The sequence below is a fragment of the Ranitomeya imitator genome, chromosome 2, assembly GCF_032444005.1.
Source record: "Ranitomeya imitator isolate aRanImi1 chromosome 2, aRanImi1.pri, whole genome shotgun sequence".
Classification (NCBI taxonomy): domain Eukaryota; kingdom Metazoa; phylum Chordata; class Amphibia; order Anura; family Dendrobatidae; genus Ranitomeya; species Ranitomeya imitator.
In genome coordinates, this window is record NC_091283.1 from 786,611,007 (window position 1) to 786,638,279 (window position 27,273).

The window sequence follows — 27,273 nt, forward strand, 5'->3', positions numbered from 1 at the left end:
ATTTCTATTGGTCAACCAGCCATGTGGATGCTCTAAATAGCAAACACCATGTGCCCTTAATTGCCTCTTCACCTCCACCAATGGTCACTGATTGGATGATCTAATTTAAAAGAAAGTACCTGTCCTATAGCAGATTCCCTTTAAGAGGATCTGTCACTTTACATATACATGTAATAGTGTTATCTGGTGTAAATGCCATCGTTTTCCTAAATTTTGCACTTTTTTGTGATCATGGACCTCTCTTTTCCTGACATATGGCTTGATCTTCCTTATATGTAACTTTAGTCATTAGCCATGGGGACATTGTACTCAGCTCTTCTCTGTGGTCATTTTTTGGTGGATGCTACCCCTTGAATTATAAGCCTAGCTTTATATGCAAGGAAGGGGGGCCTTATTTCGGGAATGGATAGGTGCAATTGCAGAATGCAGACTACTTTTTAAAGAATCTATATGTTGCCTGTGTAAGAGCGGAAACAGTGATTAAATGGAGGAAGTTGCAATAACCTAAATTTTCAGTGGCTTTTTGGCTAGTTTATTGGTTCACTCTCACACAGAGAGTAAATCTGACAATGGGTATACAATGGGCAATAGTTACGGTATATATGGAGTGCCTCAGTATAAAAGTGTAGGTCAATGCAGGTAATGTATTCTACTCTTCCAATATTTTACCAATAGTCTACTCACATTCGTCTGCACATAATTTACTATTTTGTAGATTTAAGATTAAAAGCTGCAAAAATGAATTGCAACTAGACACCATTCCATGTGTAGTGCTTTCAGTAAGACGTCTGTTCTTTTTTTAGTGGTTAATGACCTGCGAGCATATGCCTTGAAAGATAATTAAAATACTCTGGAGAAAAAAAGATTTGCAGTTTCAAGATAAATTATGAGCAGATATGAGTAAAAAGTGGGGTTGAAAAGGTGACAGCACTGAAAAGAGGTCATCGGTGACGCAAGGGTCTGTAAACGTGACCTGCACATGTACCAGATCTACAATTCCAGTGCTTGAAGAGGTGTTTAGCAAAAGGCACGGATGAATGGAAATCTAATCAAAAGAGAATCTGCTCACCAGAAAAGGTTGACTTGGAGAGACATTCTTTGATTCGATTTGCTTTCCTGACGTGAAACGCTTTTGTAATCTCCTGGTTCATAAAGGCTTCTTTGTTGGTGATGTTCTCTACCATCATTCGCAAATCAAATACTTCTAGAATTTCAGCAATTTGTGCTACTCGCATCAAACCTTTTTCATTTTCATCTAGCTGTCCTGTGTACAGAAAGCGTAATACAGTTTTAAAAGGCCCATATTGAACAGAGGAATCCATTCGGACCACGGTCATCGAACAAGTCCTATTAGAGACTGGGTTGACCATCAGTTTTTGGTGCATATTATGAAAGCCTTTGCTCCAAGACGATAAAGCAACACAACCTTCCTCCTCACAATCTGATGTTAGTAAGGTATCATCGCTTCTTGAAATCCGAAGACAGGCATTTGATGGTTTCAAGGAAGCTCCATCGGTATCCTCGTCTGTATCGAGGCTTAATGTCCGCAATAACAAATCTTTTGTAGGCTTTTCCTTCTTGCAGAACCTTTCCACGGGGTTCTGAGACTCTTCATGTTCCATTAAAAAAAGGTCATAAAATTTTGAAGAGGAGGTAGCTAAGTAAATTTTATGAGCAAAGATCTGTTTTTGGTCCTGGAGGACAAAAATGACATCTGCACACAGAGGATTGTCCAGTAAATCCCCAGCATCATTAATGTTAGACTCAGTGGACTCGGGTATCTTTATAACTGGCGGAGGGGATTTAGGGGGAAGGAATGGAGCTTGTAGCAATGGTCTCTGGACTCTCTTCAGATGGGACTTCCAAAACTGAAGATGTCTCCTAGAGATCAAGGCAGCCCTGATTGCATTGTCAAACACATCCTTTATCCCAAATTGGTCAAAAACACTGGTTTCATAATATGGAATTCCAAGTTCCTTTGCAACTTCTCTTCCTCTTTCTGGAGGCAAAATGTCTCCTCTTTTTATTGGTCTATAATGGAAATGAAACATAACAGTGAATGTAGTGTTAGAAAACTCATCTCATGAACCCTTCAGCATTAACATGTGCATTTACAAAGGCTTAAATTACAATGGAGATTGTTCTGAAGTATTTCTTTTCTTATGGTATGTTCACACGGACCCTCCTGAGGCACTAAACGACTGCCGATCAGTAAACAATTAATTGCTTGTTTGCAGAGGCAGACAATGGTCCACAATGCGCAGTGAGCAATCTGTAATAAATCGTTCAATGCGCATAAGCTGCCATGGTTCTCGGAAGTGCGAGTCCTCTTTACACAAGCCTAAACGATGATTTTTTAACGCTGCCCACAAGATCACTACACCTAGTGAAGGACCAAGTTACTCATTCATTGGGTAATGAGTAGTGATGGGCGAACCAGAATAGTAAAGTTCGGGGTCTGTACCAAACACCTACAGGAAGTCCGTGTTACTGTTCTGGTTTGGCACCTCGAACATCGGGTGTTTCTCAAACAGACGCAGGCTGCCAACGCCTCTGTGACCGGCGGTAAACTTTTACCGCCAGTCAGCTGCTGGCTCAAACTGTCATCTGACAGCAAGAGAATCTGAGCTCTCTGATCGGCGGTAATGATCTTATCGCCGATCAGAGGCAGTGTTTGCCACGCTGTCATTCAGATGGCAGTGTGGCAAACAACGTATGTTCGGGTCCCCCATTCATCTGAATGGCGTCCGGGTTCGGGAATCTTTTCGGTACCCGAACCAAACTTTTTTTAAATGTTTGGCTGAACTTGCAGGACCCGAACATCTAGGGGTTCACTAGTAATCAGCAGCATGTCTTCACAATAATCCCACAATATAAATGTAGCTTTAGATCTATGCAATGTGCCATTTCTCTTGCAAATGCAAAAATATACTCACAGCTAGATGATGTATTTATACACATTGTGACACTGATCATTATTTACTCTGGACGAGCGGTGGATACCGCGTCCGCTAGTCGCTGCACTTGCGCCGGATACTGCTTTTTTCTCGAACTGACCCTTTGCCTGAAGTGGGGTTAATCCCCTGTTGACCAAAATAACTATGAAATGCTCTATGAGAGGTACATTGATGAAGGTCTAATCTGTGACCGAAACGTCATACTGTATGTACTCTCCTTCTATTAAATCTTCATTGCATTGTTTATCTTTAACATTGTACGGTTTGGGCACCTACTTGAGCACCACAACCTATAGTAGTGCCTACGGCTATATTTCACATGATGTAATGACATTGAGGGGGCCTATTAATCGCAAGATGCGCCCAGGATGCCGACATTTTAGTGCCGTTCGAGGAAGTCCCTACTTGCCTGGTACTGAAGTGAACGCCAAATCAAGATAATGTGAATATTTTTGCTCTTCTCTAATAAACAGCATTTACAAATATGCATTACGGCGTTCACATGGACCTTAGGCAGCAATAGACAGGCTCTCTGGCTCATTGGCTTCTAGGCATAACCCTAATATTAGGCTTCAAGATTTCAGTATTCTTTTTTATATACATAGCAAAATCAGAAATGAAATCATTAATAAAACTTTTTGAGAAAAAAAAACTTTAACAAAAACACTTGGCTTAATCAATAGGTAATTTTCTGATGACACATTCACTTTAAGAAAAAATAGAAATCATTATCAGCTCATGATTACGTACTATCTACATCACCTCTTTAACAATGGGCTAAAATAAAGAATATAACTCACCTGGCTAGTGGTCGCCTTGCCCTGTTCACAGCTTCAAGATCGGCATAACGCAGGTCCAGCTGGCAGCCGACAAGAATGACAGGTGTGCGGGGGCAAAAATGCTTGATCTCCTGAGCCCACATTGTTTTCACATGGTTTAAGGAATTTGGATTTGCAATTGAGAAACAAAGGACAACAACATCGGATCTGAAAAAGAAAGCACCATCGAATTAGAAATACATCATTAAAATCACTGACAAAAGTCACTCCATGAGCAGAAATGAGGTAAGTGGGTAGAAGAAAATGTCTAAAAAATGTCTATGGAGACCAAAGTTTCTCAAAGTTCCTAGCATGTACCCAGAAGACAGCGGAAGCAAGCGACCTTACTTCTGCCGTACAGAGGACATAACTAGATACTTGACAAAAAAAAATCAATATAGATCTTTTTTTTTCCTGGTGTCTAAGAGGTAAGTTTTCTCCTTTTGGAGTGTGACATGCCAGATCTGGCATGCCAGTATGAGGAGACCTAAACGCCTTGCACGCTCCTCCAGGCAATTAAATATGCAAATGGTCTCTTCACAGAGGAAGAGGACTTGAACTCTAGTGCCACCTATTGTAAGTAGTGATCCTGCAAGTCAGTATCAACCCTTTAACGAGCCTTGCAATATGACTTGGGATAAAAGCCAAATCAGAATCTTAATTTGCAGATACAGTGTTTAAGGGTATTGCCCCTCGTCAGTGCAAGGTATGAGAACCGATTTGGCTAGATGAGAGGCTAAGACTGGAATCTAAGAGGTAAGTTTTCTCCTTATAGAGAGCGACATGCCAGGTCTGGCACATTTATTCTGGTGTGAACGCCACTGTTATACCAAATCTAGTGTTTTTTTTTTAATTTTGTTCTTGCACCTCTCTATCCCTAAGATATGCCCCCTTTTCCCCTGTATTTAAATCTTAAGTCTTTTTTAGCCCAGTGGATGGGACCCTCAACTCTTCTTAAAGGGAACCTGTCACCTGAATTTGGCGGGACTGGTTTTGGGTCATATGGGCGGAGTTTTCAGGTGTTTGATTCACCCTTTCCTTACCCGCTGGCTGCATGCTGGCTGCAATATTGGATTGAAGTTCATTCTCTGTCCTCCATAGTACACGCCTGCACAAGGTAATCTTGCCTTGTGCAGGCGTGTACTACGGAGGACAGAGAATGAACTTCAATCCAATATTGCAGCTAGCATGCAGCCAGCGGGTAAGGAAAGGGTGAATCAAAAACCCGAAAAATCCGCCCATATGACCCAAAACCAGTCCCGCCAAATTCAGCTGACAGAGTCCCTTTAAATGAAAAATAAACAATTCCAAATAAATATACCTATTTATGGTAAATGACTGGTCCTTTTTCACTAAAGGAGTTGCCTTGTAAAGACAACCCCTGTCCATACGTTTTATTGGAGCACATAGATTTCATATATGGAGCCCCCTGACCTGAGCCAGAACAGGACCTGACTAGTGATGAGCGAGTATACTCGTTACTCGAGATTTCCTGAGTACGCTCGGGGGTCCTCTGAGTATTTTTTAGTGCTCAGAGATTTCATTTTCATCGCTGCAGCTGAATGATTTATATCTGTTAGCCAGCATAAGTACATGTGGGGATTCCCTAGCAACCAGGTAACCCCCACATATACTTATGCTGGCTAGTAGCTGTAAATCTTGCAGCTGCGCCAACAAAAACTAAATCTCCGAGCAGTTACAAATACTCGGAGACCCCCCCCTCCTCGAGCATGCTCAGGAAATCTCGAGCAACGAGGATACTCGCTCATCACTAGATCTGACCCTTACGTTCATTGCTTAAATAGCCACCATGCAATGTTACATTACTTTTGCCTGGGGAATGTTTCCCAATTTTCGTCAGTGGTAAAGAAGCTGGACCTGTTGTCTTACATTCAAAATTGGGTTTTCTCCGAGACAACCTCTTTATAATGCTGATTTCTTCTAACACCAGTAAGCTGGTTTACATAATCATTCTTGACACTACATGACCAACACAGGCAAACTCCTACTAAGGGGACATACGGTAACTTTTCCATTTATTACCCTACTTTTGTCATAACAGAATATTTGCGCCTCTTCCATGTTTCTCCCTGTTATGAAAGCATGGGCTGTATATTCTGATCACGGAAGTTAACATCCAGTATAAATAAGGACGTGATTATGTATATATATTTATATACACACAGAATTAAATCTATACAGTCATTTGTAGCTATTCTCAGCCTTCACCACCGACAAGCTGTACTTATTAACAGTATTTATTTTTATTCTTTTTACTCACTTATATAGCGCCATTAATTCCACAGCACTTTACATACATTATTAACACATTTTTTTTTTAAACTGGTTATCCCCCCAATACTGTACGAGTTGATACATACACAACACATCGAAGAACTAATTGCCGCGTGATCATACACCTTCATGTTCTTTTTCTAGATCTCAACAGAATGGCATGAAGATCACGCCAGACACAGTTTCTAAAAATAATATGCTAATATACTAACACCGCAGGTTTCTCCTTGTTAGAATGAAATAAAGTGTGTATATTTAGGCAAAATATAAAATATCTGAAGTCTCGCTGCTTGCGTTGCCTGCTAAAAGGGCACAACCTAACTAATTATAGGTTTTTACTGCAATAATTAGCCTCTTAAATTTAATAATGAAATGCCTTTGGCAAGGGTTGATGATTACAAATGATTTCTTATAGTCATCTAAATGGATGTTAAGAAAATTAATATGGATGCAGAGCGGACCCCCAACCCTCCTCCAGCTAAGGCGTAGGCCCCCCCATTTACTAATATTTGGGTCATCAGCACAATCCATGTTCTGGACTGGGAGGTGACGCAAGTTTGTTCATTACTGGCACATAAGTGCTGATCTCTACAGCCCATTGCTAATAATCATTTCGTCCTCTACAATGGTAATTATAGGGAGTTGGAATCAGTAGCACAAACCATTCATTCATGGCTGTATGCAAAGTTATTTAACTGCTTTATCATCATAGAGTCAAGTTTAAGTTGCAAAATATAAGAAAAAAAAAATCTGGGGCAATGATTTTCTGTCACGGGGCTACCATGACAGAGAGGTTACAGAGAACCGCAGCGCTCTGGGCCTCGTTCACACACAATGAACAGAAGCTCTTCTCCTGTATTTTAACCTGGTTGCTTTGTGCCAGCAGTGCAGGAGTTAACCTTATTTGCTAAGTTGCTGTGAGCTGGGTCTCTCAGCTGAAGTGGATTTTTGTAATCTCCTCCTCTATATAGACCCAGCCTTGACTACAGCAAGTGTCAGTGATCAGTTCTGCTGCCTGGCTTGGAGGTTGAAGGAGAGTGATATTTGGAGCTTGGAGGTTTATTACAGAGATTGGTGTCTGCGGTTTTGGTTGCATGTTATACCTGTTTTCCTTCCTAGTTTTCTCCTTCTCTTCCCTTCTATGTGTTTCCTCTGTGGTTGTGTGAGCATTTGGTGAGTTTGAGACTTTTAGTTACCTTGTCTGTATACCCTGTTTAGTGTTGTATTTACACACTGGTGCAGTCCTCCTCCCTGGGGGGGAGAGGGGGCCACTTATAGGGCCTGCACAGGAGACAGGGATACGCTGGCGGCTTGGGTCTCCTAACCATCATAGGTACCCCCGAGATAAGGGAAAGCCAGGGCCCCATTAAAGTGGTAGGGACAGGTGCGGGTCCCAGTACGCCCTCCTGCCCCTTTAACGCCACTTACGGCGTGACAGTTTCAATATAAAGTGATTAAAGTGAACTGGTCAGATTGTACATGTAATCACATCTAAGGCGGTATGGTAAAAAGCAGGAGACGATGAGACTAATATTTGGTTTTGTGGGAAAAGAATAAAAACTTGTATTTTATTGATTGAAATGACTAACATTTCTATGTTTAGTCACTGACAGCTATCTCCATGCATAGTCATACAAGGAAGGGTGGAAATTTGTGATTAGGACCGCCCACTGGACTCCTAAACATAAAGCCTCCTTGTACTTTATGATATGCATCCTGCAGATCAGGCACCATGTTTAACATCACAGGATCTCTTTAAGTCTCAGCCATCTTGTGCATGGTCAATACATGATCACTGCATTAAAAAGTAACAAAAAGAGGGCTACCCTTTTATATTCTGCACTTCTTTCACATATTAATATAGTGTACTTTAATTCCATGCAGTTCAGGCTTGTATCCTCCATTTTCATTCTCGGATTTCACCCTCATGTTATTCATCTAGGCTCGGCTATAAGTCACATCATGCATTAGCACATCATTACAGTGGCAACTACCAGTACCTCTATATTCTCCTAAATTAGTTTATATTTTATAAGTCAGGAGTCTGAATACCTCTATATTCTCCTAAATTAGTTTATATTTTATAAGTCAGGAGTCTGAATGGTCATCTCTTACACTGTAACCATGTAATAGGAGCTGAGTAATCATCATCAGTAACTGTGAAGAAGGTTTGTGTTACAGTCCATGCCATTTCATCACAAAGAAACCTCGAGTGACAGACAACATGAAGGCGTGCAAATCCCAGGGGGTCACCATGAGATCACAGGACCCAACTGAGAAGAAAAAATCCATTAATTTTCAGATAGAAAGGAACAACTAAATAGGATAATATTAGCTGAATTAAGTACATTGGGGAACTAGTTACAGAATGAATAAAAAAAAAATCACTGGGGAACATTTTTAAGGTTTAATGTCATCACTGCTCCACAAAAACATTATATCTGTCCTCGGTTTTGTGACAAACTCTATGTAAGCCACAATAAAGAATCACAAAATAAAGTGCTTTATGTAACTGCTCTACATATTTCTATCCTCAACATAAAAAATACTTCTAAAGCTATAAATATCAAACCCAGGCACTGCTCCAAGTGTCTAGGAGATATCCAATAACTTTTTTAATAAAAAAAAAACTTCAATCCAAGACTTTGCCCGGGGCTAAGTACTGATTAAGCTAGAAAGTGCAGAGAAAAGTACTTAAAAGACAAGTGCAATAAAGAAAGCCAACCTTTTTTTTGTATCCTTTGCTTGTAAATATTATCATGAGCCATCATAATAAAAACCGCACAAGTTATTGCTCTGCCATCTCCCTACAAAAATGCAGTGCATGTGCATATTGAGGGTTTTTGATCCAGGCTATTTAACCCACATGCTCTTTCCACTGATGGCAGGACGCTGTAATCAGTCACGTACAACCATAGTCATCAATGGTGCTAAGCGAGCATTAATAGCTTGTAATCCTCAGCATTGTCACACACCCCAAATTATGAGTCAATGCTCCACTGAGCTAATAGAGTAACACAGAACAAAGCTTGGAAGATTAGACTGAGGATGGACTCACCACTAATTGAAAAGGTGGAACCGAAAGTCATTGTGACAGAGTACTATTATGGGAGAAGAAAGATATAAGAAAGTACAGCCACCACCCCCATGTGTATGACCATCAGCCTGACTTCACTAACCCTTAGTGAATTATTTTATAGCCGTCTTTGGGAAACAGCTTTTATGCAGGTTATACTGAAAAAATAGGCAACCATGACTCGCATCAGCATGTCGAGTCAACCTGAGTGAGAGTTTTACGATGTAGCTCCCAGTTCTGGAAAATACCAAAGGGTTCTGACTGAGCGTAAAGACCCTCTGTATGATGTCTATATGCCTTAAAGGAGTTTTGTGGGCCTAAACAATTGATTAACTATCCAGGTTAGGTCAGCAATATGACATCGTTGGGGTCTGAAGACTGGCGTACAGTTGCCGGATATAAGCATTGTAATGGGTGGAAAACTGCAGCCCCACTGTCACGATGTGACTGTCCTGGTGTGACACGACCTGGCATGTGGTTGGTCACAAAACGGCGAAACACACAAGGGTACACCGGGGACACTTTAACAACAGTGGGCCCTGTCGGTAGGGAACGGGGAATGGGCACCTCCTGCACTCACCTGAGGCTGTGCCCTGATATTGCTACCGTCCTTATACGGGTTCTTTCAACCCGTCGCCGACCAGGATACCTAGTCCCTCACTTGCCCTGCTCTAATCCCTATGTAGGGAACTGGCAGGTGAGAGCAGTGGTCCCACCTCTGCACCAATACAACACTGGGAAAGTTACAAACAACAAAGGGACAAAGAAACAATAACACCACACTTAGCTTTCTCTGCTGCAATGCACCGCACAACAGAGTAAGGCACCAGGAATAAGTATTCAGCTGTAGAACAACATCCCTCAGCAAGCTCCTATTCCAGCAAGGTTGGTATCCAAAGGACCTGTATAACCAACAGTCAGCTGATGAACCAGGTGACCTTTTAAAGGAAGGTGGGAGTGGTCACCACCCACATCAGCAGAACAAGCTGCAAGGCAATTACACCAGCGGCCACCAGGGAAAAACTGCATTAACCCCCAATGACCTGAAAGGAAAAAAAGTTTTAATCTGAAGGAAACCAGATCTGCCACAGATCCAAACATGGATCGTGACACCCACACGATGCTTAGAGACCGCTACCAAGTACTGCTCCTTATTTCCTATTCACCTGTACCTAATTGGTGGGACTGCAAGGTGTCGGACCCTCACCTATCTAATTGTCCAGTGTTGTATCCATATTCTGGGCACCTGATGCAATCCAAACGCAAGGTCCCAACAGATATACAGTATATATGCTGACTGGTGATGAGCGAGCGTGCTTGGATAAGATGTTATCCGATCATGCTCGTGTGCTAATAGAGTATCTTCACCGTGCTCGAATATTAGGTTTGAGTCCCTGCGGTTGCATGTCTCGTGGCTGTTCAACAAAATGTAGGGATTGCCTAACAAATAGGTAATCCCTGCATGTGCTGTGGCTGTCAAACAGCCAAAAGAAATGCATCAGCAGGGACTCCAACATAGTATCCGAGCACGCTGAAGACGCTCTATAGCACATGGGCATGCTCCGAGAACACCTTATACAAGCACGCTCGCTCATCACTAATGCTGACATTTATAGGAAATGGGCATTTTCCGTGCGATACCCACATATTCTCCCTGTTGTTTTCTCTGGAAGATTCATGTTGTTAGTGAAACTGAAGGTTCAACATCGAAACTGAAGAATGAGTTAATCAAAACGCTTTATTAACCAAATACGTTCCTGGGCCTGGTTAATTTATGGTGCTTTACAGTTTTGGGACATTGTATATTCATTACTTGTTTACTTGGTGTCAACTGTAGGCGTCTATCTCAGAGTCAGAGGTTACTACAAACATAAATGAAATGTGAAATACCCTAATTCATGTTGTAAATCTGCTTCAAAGGTTACAGGGCCGACGTTGCCCTTAGAGGGCGTCAACGTACTCACTTCCATTGCCTAACAAATAATATGATCACCAATGTCCTTCAATATCCCAAAAACTTATAGTGGAGAAGAGATCACAAATGGATGTTTTTAAATGACTGAGCCAGCAATATAGATCTGTGTAATCCATATTATCTGTCTCATGACTCGAGATATGAGAGGCTCTAATACGACCCAAGAGGCGCCTGGGAACAGCTCTGCCTTTCTGCAAGTAGATTCCACACTATATTTAATCCTAAGTATACACTGTTAAGTAATTAAATCTTTACTTGTATTCGAGGAAGCTGAACCCTTATGGGGTCACCCTTCTGTCAACAGATTGCAAGTAGCACTTATTCCTACTGTTGACCCTCCATGTAAGCAGACTAGGGTCTGATGGCAGGTGGCGAGGATTTGGCATAAGAAGAATTAACCTAAAGGAACAGGTTTTAAAGGTTCTGTGCACTGCTTCATCTTGTACTGGTCAGTGATAACTTTAGGTAAGAGAAAACAAAAGTGGAAAGTCGGACGTTAGTTTCGGAGAAGCTTTTGTGAAACGGGAATTACTCATGTTAAGCATTTCCAGTAAATGCACAGTATATGCCATAAATGTCTGACAGGTGTGGCCTTTATCTATGGGATCTTCATAAAAAAAAGTGGAAGCAGAGCTCATTTTTTTCCACAATTCCTAAAATATACACCTGAGATATATGGGCAAACCCAACTCACTGGAGCAACTCCACTTCAGACCCTGTGCTTGACACAGAAAAGTCATTTGATATGGTGGATTGTGGTCAATGGGGTATATGAAAGAGGCTGGCTGACTGCTTACTGTAATAGCTAAGGCAGCCCCCTTCTCTGCGTATTCATCCATTGTGACGGAGAACGGGGTTGGCTTAGCTACTGCTGTGAACTCAGTCAGCCACCTTTATGCACATCTTTAATGACATGCCAACACATAGCATGATCAAAAGCTGCCAGGACCCGGAAGCAACTGCGAAACACAGATATTGGTGGAGTTTTGCTAGTATATTACTGCATTAACAGTACTCCATTAATTTTAAAGGGTAAAGTGATTTATACACATTGCTAAATAGGAAGGTCACAGTTAGAGATAGGATCCCAGAGTTAGTGCATGCGCTGTTATTATTATTATTTATTATGTTTTTCTTATATGGCACTATCATATTGCATAGCACTATACACACATTATCATCACTGTCCCCATTTTGGCTCTCAATCTAGATTCCCTATCAGTATGTCTTTGGAGTGTGGGAGGAACCAACACGGGAGAATATACAAACTCTTTGCAGATGTTATCCTTGGTGGAATTTGAACTCAGGACCCCGGCGCTGCAAAGCAACAATGCTAACCACTGAGACATTTATGACATATCCACTGGCTATATCACAAATAAGATGGGAATACCCCTCGAACTATTACTTTGGTATTTAAAATGGTCAACATTTTATTAATGGGCCCAGGTAGGTGAAAAAAACTTATACACAACTCCCGAACTGGAGCCGTTTCTCCGTACTCAGCACTTCATGGATCAATATCTGGGTGAGGAGTCATGTGAGAGCTGCAGTCAATGATTGGCTGCAGCATTCACTCTGCACGGACAAAATGTGAATATTTCAGCCAACAAGACCTACTGAATGCTGATCTCAGCCACCTGAAGAAACTGCATCCCTGAATACAGAGGAGGCTCACAGGTCCATAATGTGGATATCAATTTTTTTTAAACGTGTTGACCTCCATAGGCCCATTAATAAAAGGTTGTACAGTAGTGGACATCCCCTTTAATATTGTCGCCACTAGTGACCTCATTGTGGCCATCGTAGACTTTTTCTAAATTCCTGAATAGCCAACCTGCCTTGTTCACATGATAATACAGTCTCTATAGTGCTGCATACTTGTCATTGCGACCTCTAGACGAGCAGGTGCAGCCGTGTGCACGGTGCTATCCATTACAAAAAATCTTGAAATTCTTAGTAAATTCTTGACGCTTCTATAAATCAATATATGGTCCCTGCCTCAGGCTGTGACTTAGGAATTTACAATGCTGTTTTGTAATGTTTCCATAATACCTTACATTACACAACCTTCCTCTTTTCATTCACTGTTTTCATATCATTTTCCATTGTTGTCACACTCCTATTCACAGCCCAGTTGACATTTGCCCCTGCTGAGGTGTGCAGATATATATACTTAATCCCACCACCTTCTCTAACAAATTCCCATGCGAGGTGGTCTGGCAAGTATCTACCGCACTAATCATCCGGTTCAATACAAAACACAGCACACAAATCCCGCATTAGGGCTCATTCAGATGAGAATATTGGAAAATCACAGAGCGTTTTTTAAATTTTTGCTCTTTTTTTCATCACGCCATGCAATAGTCTGGCAAAGCAGTTGGCGTATAGAAAACTGAGTTAACATGGGCATGACTTAGTTTTTTAAATTCTAATTCTAGTACAACTGGCCAACCAACTTGTTTACATGGGGGCCTCTCGAGCTGTCTAACATATGATGTCGGGGCAGAGAAGAATTGTCCTGTTTCATTGTAAATGCCTGATCCTCTTTTTCTGTAAAAATTAGTGGTCAAGGAAGATGTCAGGCAGCAGTTTACTGTCTTCTCTCCATACAGTGAACACTGAACACATGCATGCTCAACTGAACTAAGTGTGCATGTGTATGGGGAGTCGGGAGAAAGATTATCCCTGTGCTGAACAAAAGGATCAACCATTCCTACAGGTAGGATCCTTCTCTCCTCATCTCTTGGGGAAGAGTTTGGAAGTCTGGAGGCCCACAATAGATGGTCAGCCTTATGCAATCCCCACATGTGTAAGGCTGTGTGCGACGGTTGCGCCGTGTTGTGGCGGACCGCCGGGAGCAAAAAAGTTACATGTAACGTTTTTGCTCCTGACGGACCGCTTTTTCCGACCGCGCATGCGCGGCCGGAACTTCGCCCCCACCTCCCCGCACCTCACAATGGGGCAGCAGATGCGCCGGAGAAATGCATCCACTGCACCCGTTGTGCAGTGCGTCAAACGCTAGCGTCGGAATCTCTGCTCGACGCATTGCGACTGGGAGATTCCGACGCTAGTGTGAAAGTAGCCTAAGGACTGTCTAATAGCCGCAAATCATGCAACCGTAGGGTCTTGAACATAATATATGAGCACGCCCACAAGCTCAGACAACATCCGAGCGTGCTCAGATAAGATAACACGTTATCCGAGCACGTTCGCTCATCACTAATGTCTACATAGAAAGACATATTTACATGACCTTGGGATTGTGCACTTATAATTATGGCAACCATGGGTAAAACAGAACAGTATATAACTCTTTCATGGGATTTCTATGCAACTACCATAAAGTACTGCATATCGGATATGCCTACACTGTGAAACGAGATCCTGGTCTCTGGTTTCAGCACAATTAAAGCTTGTAAAAGCCCATATCCCGTGGATAAAGTCAAATCCAACGTTGATTTACTCTGCTTGCTATGTAGGCAGTAAGCATTATGGTTTACCTTCCATAGGCAAAACGTCTGTCCTTGTGATGATCCCCAAAGGTGTCCCACAGCCTGAGAGAAACACTCACTTCATCGACAACGTCCCGGGAGCGTTCAAGAACCTGAAGAAGAGATATAAATATAATGATAGGTTTAACGCTGCAGCATCCTCCTCCGCCTGTTTAAGAATTCTGAAGATTGCGCACTATTTAATGTGGCAGCACGAGATCTTTGCTGAAATGTAATATGCAGGACAAGTAATAAAAGGTGGATTTCATGTCTGTGAAATTGAAAACCACTCGGTAGAGTGAAAAAGTGCACATCACTTTGATGAGGATCCTGAGTGAAAAACTCTCCAAACTAGGCAATGTCCAATTGGAAGGATGCAAACATAATTCAGGAATGAAAAATCTTCTAGAACTCTTCAAAATCAATTCAGGAAAATAAAAACCTGTCAAAAAAAAGTCCCCAAGGATATGTGTATTTTTCAAGTGGATTCAAGTTTTTCCCAGGAGAAGCCACTTCAGGTAACACCAGTGGTCATTTTCCTGAAGGGTCTTTGCTGGTGATTTTGCCGTCATTCTTGAGGTAGATCGCTGACGTTTTTTACTCTATATAGAAAATGTGAGTTTTTTGCACCTTGTAAAAACAGGGGTGTGGCTCCCGTTTTTAAACTCAGAATTAAATTTATATAGCTTCCCAAGGCCGGGTATCTCACCAGTCGGACTCCGGTCCTGCTCTGCTCCCAGCTACATTGAGGGTGTCTGACTCTAGGAGAGGTTTTAATACCAAAGGACAGGACCGTCCAGATTGGGGTACACCTTGTTGCGGTGGGATGGCGTTTACACTTTTTGGAATACCTTTTGTTATTTATATGCACTATTACTATTAACTTACCATAACTTACAGCAGGGTATATGCTCATTCTTTATCTAGCTTAGATTTTGTCAAAATTTCTGTCAAAAAGGGTTACGGTAAATCTAATATATAAAGCTGAATGTGTGTGTGTGTATGTGTGTATGTATGTCCGGGATTGGCATCTGCACCGTCGCAGCTACAGCCACAAAATTTTGCACAGTCACACGTCTGGACCCCGAGAGCGTCATAGGCTATGTTGTGAGGCGAAATTTTAACCCCGCGCGTTCCAATTCACCAAACAATTTTGCCCCTATCTACATAATGGGGAAAAAAGTGAAAGGAAAAGTGTTGGAGGCGTCGCAGCTACAGCTACGTGGAAAAATTGCCACATGCACAAAAGTTGCACATACCTCACACAAAACTTGCACATACTCAAAAGGCACCACACAAAACTCGCCACGCGCAAAACTCGCCATGCGCAAAACTTGCTGCACACAACTTGCTACACTAACCTGTCACATGCAACTCGACACACAAAAAGTTGCTACACGCATGTTGCCACACAAAACTCATCTCACAAAAGTCGCTACATGCATGTCGCCACACGCAACTCAACACACACAACTTGACAAACGAAACTCACCCTAAAACACACACAAGTCTGGTATTATCCTTCAAAAATTAAAATCTGATTAATAAGCAGACAAACTACAAGAGCAACAAATGTACTATATAGGAAATACAGCAGCTGTCAGTCACATGAACTGTCTATTATGTGTATGCGTGAGCTAATATATACTCCCGGGGGGAGGGCTTCCTGTTGGCTGGGGATTTATCAGGCTGCCAATTTAGCTTACAAATACTGAGGTAAAAATACTGAGCAAATAACGTGTGAATGAGGTCTAATACAGGAGGAGATGACATACAGATATATACTATATACAGTGGAGATGACACACAGGTATATACTATATACAGGGGAGATGACACACAGGTATATACTATATACAGGGGAGATGACACACAGGTATATACTATCTACAGGGGAGATGACACACACATATATACTATACACAGGGGAGATGACACATAGGTATATACTATATACAGGGGAGATGACACACAGGTATATACTATATACAGGGGAGATGACATACAGGTATATACTATATACAGGAGATGACATACAGGTGTATGCTATATATAAGGGAGATGACAAACATGTATATACTGAGGTGAAAATGAGAGGTGTGAGGTGAAAATGAAAAGGTGTGTGAAAAATGAGAGGAGTGAGGGAAAATAGTGGAGTGATCGGAAAATGACAGATGTGAGATCGAAATGACAAGTGTTAGGGGGGAATGAGAGGAGTGAGGGAGAAAATGAGAGATGTGAGGGGGAAAATGAAAGATGTGATTGGGAAAATGAGAGGCGCGATGGGAAAATAAGAGAAGTGAGGTGCTATAACTAACCACAGATATTTACTATGCCCAGGCAACGCCGGGCTCTTCAGCTAGTTAAACAATAAACTATGGGAAAAAGAGAAGTAATATAATCAATATATCTCCTACTTCTGCCATACTAGATATAAAAAGCTGAAGAACTATGATAACATTTCCTGTGGATGAAGAGGCTTGGCTACCATATCACATACATGTAGAGTTAGACAGAGGCTTACCTCCTGACATACTCGATACTGATCTATTGCCCATACTGTAGGTACGTGGGTGGCCAGCAGCTGGTACTGAGTTAGTGTAGTGTTACATGCTCTTGCACAGATGAGCCGCGTCTTGCCCACCGCATTATCTCCCACGACCACACACTTGATGGTTTCCACATTGGGTCTTTCGTAGTCCATATCAGTGTCCATTTATGCAGCCCTAAGGAGAAGATAATGGTTAGATGAGCAAGGCGATGGCAATACACTCCTAACTCTGTGAAGAGTTAATTTACATCTAAAGGTGAGAGTTACTGTATGTTCCTCCTTTTACAGTGAGCCGCCCGGAGCTGAGTCTCGCCGTGGCAGGGCACACCTGGATGAAAAACATCATGAGACCATTTGTTTGCTTTAAACATACACCAGTCAGGACTATCTGGAATGTGGCCGATCTTCTGGATTTTGACTGCATTTACACAAAATATAAAGCACGATATATCTATAAGAGATACACAAGGTTAGTTCATTCCAGCAAGTATCTCCGCCACTGCCACCAGACATGCTGGACCGCCACGCTACTCGACTCCTTACTGGGGTCATACAGTGAGAAGGATCCGGGAGCACGGGAAAACTCTTGCTGGGGTCCCAGAGATCAGATGTTTGTCATCTGTCCTAAGCATAAGTGATTCTGTGGAGTCTGCAGTGTGGGCCTTGTTTGGCTGACTATTATTATTATTATTTTTTTTTTGTTTTTAACAAAAACATACAGTACTTTTCACTAATAATGAGAATAATAAAAAATATTATTTTAATTAACACTAAAGTGACATGTAAATTATTTGGGGGCCAAGATGAAAAGATTTTTGTGGAAAAATGTAAATATCATTGATAACCCAACAACAAAATTCAATTCTACATATAAACTGTTCGATGAGCGTTATGCAAATATTATACTAGTGAGGACAAGATTCAGAATAACTTTGGAATTCATCTGCGATAAAAGCCATGATATACTGAACATCAAACTCAGTACGTAGGATATATATTTAGCTTGCCTTTCTCTCTGTACGCAATATTCCTGTGCTTTTACTGCAGTGCAGTAATTATATCTGTTAATTTTCTACACATACTCCCATAGGAAATAAGTTATTACACCACTTCAGCTTCTCTGCTTTCTAGTCCACGCATCTATTCTCAGAGCTTGTTAACCGCCACCAAGAGAAATTATCCTAAAAATTACAATGCCTTATGAGAGGCGATCTTTGCTTGCTTTCTAGAAAACATGATCTGTACTTAATTTTCAAGAGGCGGTGCACTCACCCGTGCACACAGTTAAAATAACGGTAATATGGAAGAGCGATGTTATCAAAGAGACAGAGACTCAGATTTTACCGCCAAGTTTCTAAATTTGGTCCTTACAGTCCTTTTCATAAAATTCTTACTTATATGCTGCTGCGAGAGCCCAGTGCGGAGTCCTCCTATCTAAAAGCGGCAGGCTAGTCCTACCCTCTTGACTCTGATTGACAGGTTTCTCCGTACGCTGCGAGTCAGAGCAGGTGAATGTGGTTTACGAATAGTCGGTAACTGATAAATATCCAGAATTCCACTACAAATATACATAAAGGAGAATACTTGATTCAATAGGATCAAATATCCAGAATGCCACTACAATACATAAAGGAGAACACTTGATCAATAGGATCCTCATACAGAAGATAAACAGTGATTCTACGGCAAGAACGGAAGAAACTGACCGGGCAATATCATGCTTCCTTTATTTTTACTGACAGCATGATATTGTTAACAATAATACTACTACTTTAGGAAAGTGTTTTTACATTTTTTTTTAATTCATTTTATTAATAGTTGTCTTAATTTTCGGCAATTATTTTATTAGACTTTCATTTTTAAAACTTTAAAGGGAACTTCTGCTACAAAATCTAATGAGCAACAAGATTTTACACCGGTCAATACCTTCAGGGCAATAATGCCTCAAGGCCTGTAATCTTGAGAAACTTTCCCAAAGCTGCTGACCTATATTGAATATCTAGTCATAGAAAATAGTTGTTACCGGTTGTCGGCAGTGATGAAGTGACTGGGGTAATTATTAATTGCTCAATATGGTGTGCCAACGGCTAGCTATAAATAGGAAGTAGCATAGAACAGTGGTCATTTTTGGGCTGCTCATGAGTCTCAAGACTTTCAAATGTGAAGGCCACAGGGCTGAAAATAATCAAGCTAAATAGGGAATAGCATTGGGTAATAATGATCGACCAAGGCTAAATTTTACTCAGCAAAGTTCAAATGTTACAGTGTCAGAGGTGTAATCAGTAAAAAGACAAGACCACGATGACCACAGTGGACCTTCCAGCACAAATCGAAATAGTAAAAATGGTGGTCCAGTCTACCTTAGGGGAATCATGTACTATTGACTTACCTAAAGTATTGTATAAAAGAGGTTTATCATGTCTTCTCATAGTGGGGGGCAAGCCCTGGACGACCAATTTGTGCTCCTATATGTGTAGCAATACATTTCACGGCATCTGTTATTTTTGAGATTTTGGGTTTGGCCAATCTATTGGAAAGAATGGCACCAGACACAGTCTCCAACTTTAACCATTACATGGTTATGATCAGAGTAACCCATCTAATGGCTGTAAGACATGCTCCACTAGTGTACACTTATTACTGAGGTCAGGAAATCTTGGGTGCCATCAATAAATATTGCAGGTGTGCCAACAATAATACAGATCTACATTGACAGACATTATTAGACTATTGTGAAATTTGTCAATCTGCATGGAGGAGAAAGTAGGTGCAATGAGAAAAGCAACAAATAACTGGCTACACAATCAAGTCTAATTACAAGTTTAAGCAGAAGGTAAAAATTACTTGTTAGTGTCTACTGTCAATGGCCATAATAATCACTGTTATTAGTAAGCAGTACATTATAAGGAATAATAGGCTTGTGCAGTACAGTGGGGTGTAAATGTGTCTCCAGAAGTTATCCAAGACTTCAAATATGCATAGGAACTTGAAATAATGAGCAGCATGATGGCACAGGGTGTAGACCTTTTTTTTACAGAGGGTTTTGTCTTACAATTATCTCAATCACCAAGATCCAGATTTAATTTTCTAATCTCAGCACTAAATAGTAACATATTTTACGTATGCATACACAAGGCTCTAGGAAACAAATCTTATTTTTTTTTTTTACAGAACTTTGCCACAAAATGAACCTCAACGTGGGTAAGACTTTTGCAAAGGTTATGAAATGCCAATCCTGGGTAGATCTGGTAGAGCTTTGTACAACCCCTCAAGAGGGGATTTAAATGCAAATAATCTGCCAATTACAATCTCAATAACTAGTTTTAAAAACTCAGAGATCATCTATAAATGAATGAAAATCAGACCATTGGTGGGGAGAATCTTTCTTGCTCACCCAATTGGTAAAGTCTTCCTTACCCCATTCAAATCTCTCGTGATCTCAGCCGCAGTTACTCGTTAGTGGTCAAGAGCTGGTATCGTGACAATATGCGAATCAACGCTTTCACTGTACAGAAGGCAAAATCACTGATCTTTACACGAGAATGGAGACTGTATGGTCACTTTCAGCAGCATATTTTTTTCCCTTTAGTAATGGCTTTTTACAGCCATTTCTAATGTTATATATCGTTCAAAGTCCTGCACAATGCACCACATGTATACAGATATGCCAGATCATCAAGGAACTTATTCAATTAAATATAATGTGAAGTTGTACATAATATGCTCTTGGACATAACATCACACAAATTGCATTGTCCATAAAACTAAAGAGCTCCAAAGTATCTACCGTACTTGCAATCCAGCATTACATCTTATGACCTGATTATTTCCTTGTTTCCATTTCAGACTGTTCAGTCTAGGAAGATCCTGGAAAGCAGGATGCTTGTTCCGTCATTGAAGAAAAGGAACATAGCACGATAGGAAAATGTTTGTAGTCTGTCATTTTAACTCATCTGATTACACATTCATAAACTGACAAAAAGCTCTTGGCTACTAAAGAACTGTGCTGAACCTTCGCATTATTGTTACATACAAGGTAGCCCAAACATGAAGAAAGAGAGGTGCAAAAAGCCATGGAATGTCATGACACCAACGACACCAACTGAAGTCTATCAGTAATTAGAAAGCAAACCTGCTGCTTTGTGAAAAACAATATCCACTGGTTCAACAGATGGTCTATTAAAAGGTGTCTCATTACCAAGGTGCCAAACGAGAAACATCTCAAGATGGGTAAAACCCATCAATATTGTTGCAAAACATACTGTACCAGTGAGCACTGTTGGGACATAATCCGGGAGTCTAAAGCACGTCATTTCACCATAAACCAGCCATGACCAGGTACTCCCCGCCAAAGATTTCAGACGGAGGAGTAAAAAGAGTTATCAGAAGAGTTGTCCAAGAGCCAAAGACCTACTGTGGAAAGCCTTTGAATCAGCAGGTACAATTGTTTCAACGAAAACTAGTAATGCATTCAGCCTCCATGGCCTGTATGCACATTCACTATGCAAGACTCCATTGCTAAACAAAAAGCATGTTCAAGCATGTTTAAACTTTGCTAACGACATTTAGAGAAGCCTGTGAAATACTGGGAGACTATAGTCTGGTCAGATGAGACCAAAATTGAATTCTTTGGAAGGCATAATACCATGTTTGGAGGCCAAAAGGCACTGCATATCACCCCAAAAAGACTATACCAACAGTGAAGTTTGAAGGAGGGAACATCTTGGTGCTGTCTTTCAGCATACGAACCTGTCAAAACTTGATATGATTGAAGGAAGGTTGAATGGACAAATGTACCAAGATATTCTTGATAAAAATCTGCTGCCATCTACCAGGATGACAAAGATGAAACGAGGGTGGACATTTCAGGAAGACAATGATCCCAAACACGCAGCCAAGGAAACTCTCAACTAGTTTCAGAAGTAGAAAGTAAAGCTGCTAGGCCTAGCCAATCAACTAACCCGAATCCAATAGAAATTTAAGGAATGGAATTTATGGGAGGAACTAAAGCTTAAAGTTTAGTTCCGGATTTGAAGACTGTTTGCAGGGAATAATTTGCCAAAATTACACCTGAGCGATGCATGCGACTAGTTTCTCCATACCGGAGGCGTCTTGCAGCTGTCAACACCAACACAGACTTTTGGACGGGCGATTAATTAAATAATTTTTCCCTGTGTCATTTCTCATTATTACACATAACTTAATATATGGAAATCTATATATCTATTGACGATTTCTTTGCCTGTGTGGATTGGATGGGTTGTTACCGACATCTGGTGAGAAATTCATGTCAACAGCTTTAGAAAAATGTTTACTTAGAAAACTGGTGACATGTTCAATACTTATTTTACCCGATGTATACAAATACACTTATACTCACTTATTCAATCCAGTGCTTCTTAGTAGTCTATGCTGACATCCTGCAGTGATCACAATCTTCTAGCAGCTGCAGCCAATCACTGACCCCAGGGGTCCGATGCTGTGAATGCCAGTATCACTAGCCGCAGTGGTCACATGAATGACATGTCACATGTGATTGCTGCAGGGAGTGAGCATAGATCAGTAGCGATCACATGAACAATAGACCTGGAACAGTGGGGGTGGGGGGATGGAAGAGACAAATAGTTTTTCATTGTTTTTTTAACCACTCCCTGCTTTTTTTTTTGTTGTTACAAATTCTAGAAAATGCCTTTCAGTATAACAAGGTGATTCTTATGCAAAGCTAACAAATTTGTATTAAAAGACTAAAAACAAACCCCTCTTTCTTCAGTTCACATTGCGTTAGGGCAATCCGTTTAGCGCATATGCTAGCGGATTGTGCTAACGCAATGTCCCAAAAGGGATCGCGTTCAGCGATCCCGCTAGCGCAGATACCCGATCTGCGCTAGCGAGGAACGGACCTCGGATGCTGCAAGCAGCGTCCACGGTCCGTCCGAAACTAACGGGACATCGCTAGCGCGTGCTGAAAATGGCATGCGCTAGCGATGCGCTAGAGATCCGTTAGCACATTGCCGTCAATGGGTGCGCTAACGGATCCGTTGCATGGCGCTAATTGCGACAATTTCACCATGTAACGGAGTCCGCTAGCGTTAACCCATTAACGCAATGTGAACCTAGCCTTCCGCTGAGACAAAAATGTGAAGGCTGCAGTCGATCAGCAGCTATTGATTAACTGCAGTGGTCACTTGATATTGTTTTTATGACAGGACACCTGTGGGGGAAACAGGGCTGACAACAAAGCAGCCACTAGCTGAGTCTATATTATAGAATGGTTTTACTTTATACAGCACCCTGGGGACATTGATATCCAGTAGTGGACAGCCCCTTTAAGACTCATTCATATATTTTAAAGATATGGCGCAATGTGCATGAACAAGCATGTTATGCAGGGTTATCTCAAAGTACAGTCATTCTCAACAAGCCATGACACCCTTTCCTGTCAGTAAAGAAGGTACCAGGTATGGTAATTTCCAGTTCCAAAACTGTGAGATGCCGGCTGTGATTCACTAGTCATGAAAAGACATGAAGGAGGAATGAAGATCACTGTACTCATCACAATTATATATATAGCTTTAATTGAACCCGTGCACTATGTTTGCACTTAGCCGTAGGCAAATATTGCCACTGGATTACTCAACATATGTTTCTAAAGAGAATAAGATGTCATCATTACTACGCCTTGTTGTGAGGAAAGATATTTATACGTACACAATGGGAAACATGCTATTAACACGTTACTACAGTGTTTGCCTGCTTACTCTACTGTTATAAACCCATACCGACAACATGATGCACTATATACACACACTAGATGAACCTAAACTGTTTTTACTACAAATCGGGACTCATTTATCAAGATTTTCAAACAGGAAGACTCTTTGTTGCCCTTGGCAACCAATCGAAGTTGAGCTTTCATTTGTGAAGCTGCTCTGGAAAAATGAAAGCTGAGCTCTGATTGGTTGCTATTGGTAACTGATAGTCTTACTGTTAGGCAGTGTTGATAATTCAGGCCTTCTGCTAACTACAGAAGTCATGAAATGCGGAAAATCTTTGGACAATGACAAAACACTATGGCAGGACCAACATGCCAGATCCTATATCTACACAGACATCTGTACCTGTCAAGGCACCTAGTCCTGGTACAGCGTGAAATAGCATAGCATTCCTATAAATAGGCTGAATTACTGTATAAAGCATGACACATTAGTATATAACTGTTAAAGGGTTTGTGCCAAGGTTGGGAGTTATCCTTTATCCATAGTAGAAGGGATAACTTCCTGATCGCTGGGGGTCTGATCTCCAAGACCCCCACTTATCCCCAAAACAGGGCTCTGGATGAATGGATCGAAGGTTGACCATCGAACACAGAACTCGGTTATCTCCGGCAATCCCATGATGAATGAATGTAGACGAAGCGCACATACTCAACCTCCATTCTGTTCAGAGGGGGCTCCTCAGAGATTTGTTATCTGGATCGGTGGTGTCCCAGAAGTCGCATCTCCATCATTTGGAAGGTTATTCCCTTATTTATGGCTACAAAAAAAAAATCCAAATTTGGCACAAACCCCTTAAATAATAAACTGCAAACTGTGAGGACTGTTTAAAAAGGAATTCGGACTAAAAATTATCTTTTGATAGATCACAGATTCAAAAAGGTTTTAAATGGTAAAGTCACCGATTTCCAAAATCAATGGAGTGAAATCCTTTTAACCATGCTCCGAGATGTCCGAAATTCAAAATCTTTCACGCAAGATCCAAATTTTATCAATGTACACATATCGTATATAACTGTCACATATCAGAAATTCATATTCACCCTTTTGTTTTACAAATTTGACACTAAAAAGTGTTTTAACACATACCGTATGTTATGGTTTGAGAGCATTGTTTCCATTGTATGAGTTACCTTTTTGTCTATGATTTTTAGAAATCAGCTCCAAAATCCTCCTCAAAAAGCTTAAAATAAACTTATTTCTTTCTGCGGGAAATTGACTATGCTGTTTATATTTTAATAGCGTTTTAAAAAGTGTTTTTTTTCCTTAAGACTTTTTGTAAATATGCCTGGTGGAAAAAAGTGCATGTCACTTGTTTGAAGATCTTGATGGAATCTGCTTCTTTTAAAAAAAAAACCTGTTCCAAAACTCTTCAAAGAAAAACTCCTCTAAAAAGAGCCTTTCCTAACGTGTTTAAAACTCATTGTTTTTGAACACCTCAAAAGCTCCATGTGAATATAGCCTTAAAGAACAAGACAGCCCAAGTCTTGCCTTCCTAGATACATAACATACTAGAACTTTATACAGCAGTAAGTTAATGATGCCTACTTTAGTCAGTGGATAGAGTAAAAGAACACCAATGAAAAAGTTAAGTTATTCACCTGTATGCCAAGAACGAGGGAAAACTCAGATGGTAGCTGTGAACACAATGATTTCAGTCTTGATTCAATTGTCAGTTGCACCAAACTTCTGATCCTGGCATTTCCATGTTGCTACAGGTCTCATCAGACAGAGGCTGCTCTCTGAACAGGAGGCAGGCAATAGCTGTTCTGAGGTTGAACTTTACTAGACAAGACAAATATGTGGGCTTGGATCCAGTCCTAAGAAGTGACATCCCGTCCCTCACTGTGACTCACATCTACAGATGACAAATCCAAGGAGGTTGCAGGTGTGTCACTACCTAGTCAGCACCTGATACCTGAGTACAAAGGGGAAGTTACCAGTCTTCAGCCATTACATGATGAACGCATTCTACAATAACCGTCGTACATTCTGTACCTGCCTCCATTGTGAGTGCGTTATTGAGCACGGATGCCTAAACTTATAAATAAAACTTCCTCCTGAAAGGAAAACATTAATGAGGGACGCACACTAGAGGTTAACTGGGAAGTGAAAAAGTTAGGGCTAATTCACACATCAGTTTTTGTCATATATGTACTATCTGATTATTTCATGGGTAACTCAGGGACACTTGACAATCAATGTGCTTCTCCTCATGGCCTTTATTTTTGCTGCTAACCAATTTTCCACAAATAGAAAAACACATGTCCTACTTTGAGCCAGGATGTTGAAGCTGCCTTTTTAATTGAATGGGTCCATGAGAAAAACAACTAATACTCGGATGTTATATGTGTGTCCTCCGAGTACAATCGGATCTTAAAGAGGTTGTCCACTACTTTATCATTGATGACCTATCCTTAGGTTAACAATGTCTGATAAGTCAGGGTCTGAAGCCTGGCACCCACACGATCAGCTGTTCTCGGTAGCGGGCACCGGTTGGAACGGCTTAATTGCGGAGCTGCTCCGTCTCTGCCGGGCACTACACATCCCCCTTCTATTGATTTGAATAGGAGGCGGATGCGTAGTACCCTGCCGCGGCCAGAAGTCGGAGCAGCTCCGCAATTGAGCATTTCCGGCAGGCGGCCGACGACAACGACACAGACAACAGCTGATCAGCGGGGATCGGACCATGACCGACCAGCCAGTGATACTTGTATGCCTCATGGATGATGCCTTGTTGTGGATAAATCACCTTTGATCACTTTGTGTAAATAACCTATTCCAGGCTATGGGGCGTACACCAGGGGTGTCATACTGTATTCCTCGAGGGCTGCAAACAGGTCATGTTTTCTGGATTTCCTTGTACTGCACAGGTGATAATTTAATCACCTACACACATAATGTTTGCAGCACCTTGTGCAATGCTAAGGAAATCTTGAAAACACGCATGGTTTGCGGCCCTCGAGGAATGCAGTTTGACACCCCTGGCGTACACTGCCCGAAAGATAATGCTGCCTCCTTGCTTCATTAGTCTATCTTTCTGCTCCCACATTGTCACTGTGTCCCGATGACTTCAGGTGCGCGGTCCGAAATCCATCACCTGCGCATCCTCTGTTCTTCACTGTTCCGTTCTTCTATGGAGATTGGATTAACTTTTATTCTGCACAGGCGTCAGATAGTTACTGTAACTTCCATTCCCAGTGCTCTACAGCGTTCAGAAAAAGGTGCAAATGACATGCTTATTATGCAGGGCGAGAGGAAGAAAGTCGGGAGGGCACCTTTTCTGCGTCGGAAAACACTAGGACCGAAAGATACAGTGACTCAAAATCGAGTA

The 27,273-nt window shown here is 41.3% G+C and overlaps 1 protein-coding gene across 3 annotated transcripts in view; it reads right to left on the minus strand.

Annotated features, from left to right (window-relative positions):
- The window catches only part of RHOBTB1 (Rho related BTB domain containing 1), an 87,441-nt gene that overhangs the window by 15,939 nt on the left and 44,229 nt on the right, over positions 1 to 27,273 (minus strand). For 2 of the 3 annotated variants that reach the window (XM_069753614.1, XM_069753616.1), the window contains 4 exons: positions 17,140 to 17,341; positions 14,625 to 14,728; positions 3,758 to 3,943; positions 1,070 to 2,031 (listed from right to left, as the gene is read on the minus strand). In XM_069753614.1, the coding sequence (XP_069609715.1) occupies positions 1,070 to 2,031; positions 3,758 to 3,943; positions 14,625 to 14,728; positions 17,140 to 17,331 (1,444 nt within the window). In that variant the 5' untranslated portion in view covers positions 17,332 to 17,341. Of the gene's footprint in view, positions 1 to 1,069; positions 2,032 to 3,757; positions 3,944 to 14,624; positions 14,729 to 17,139; positions 17,342 to 25,540; positions 25,736 to 27,273 lie in introns of those variants that run through there. The other variant, XM_069753615.1, reaches the window with a different exon arrangement.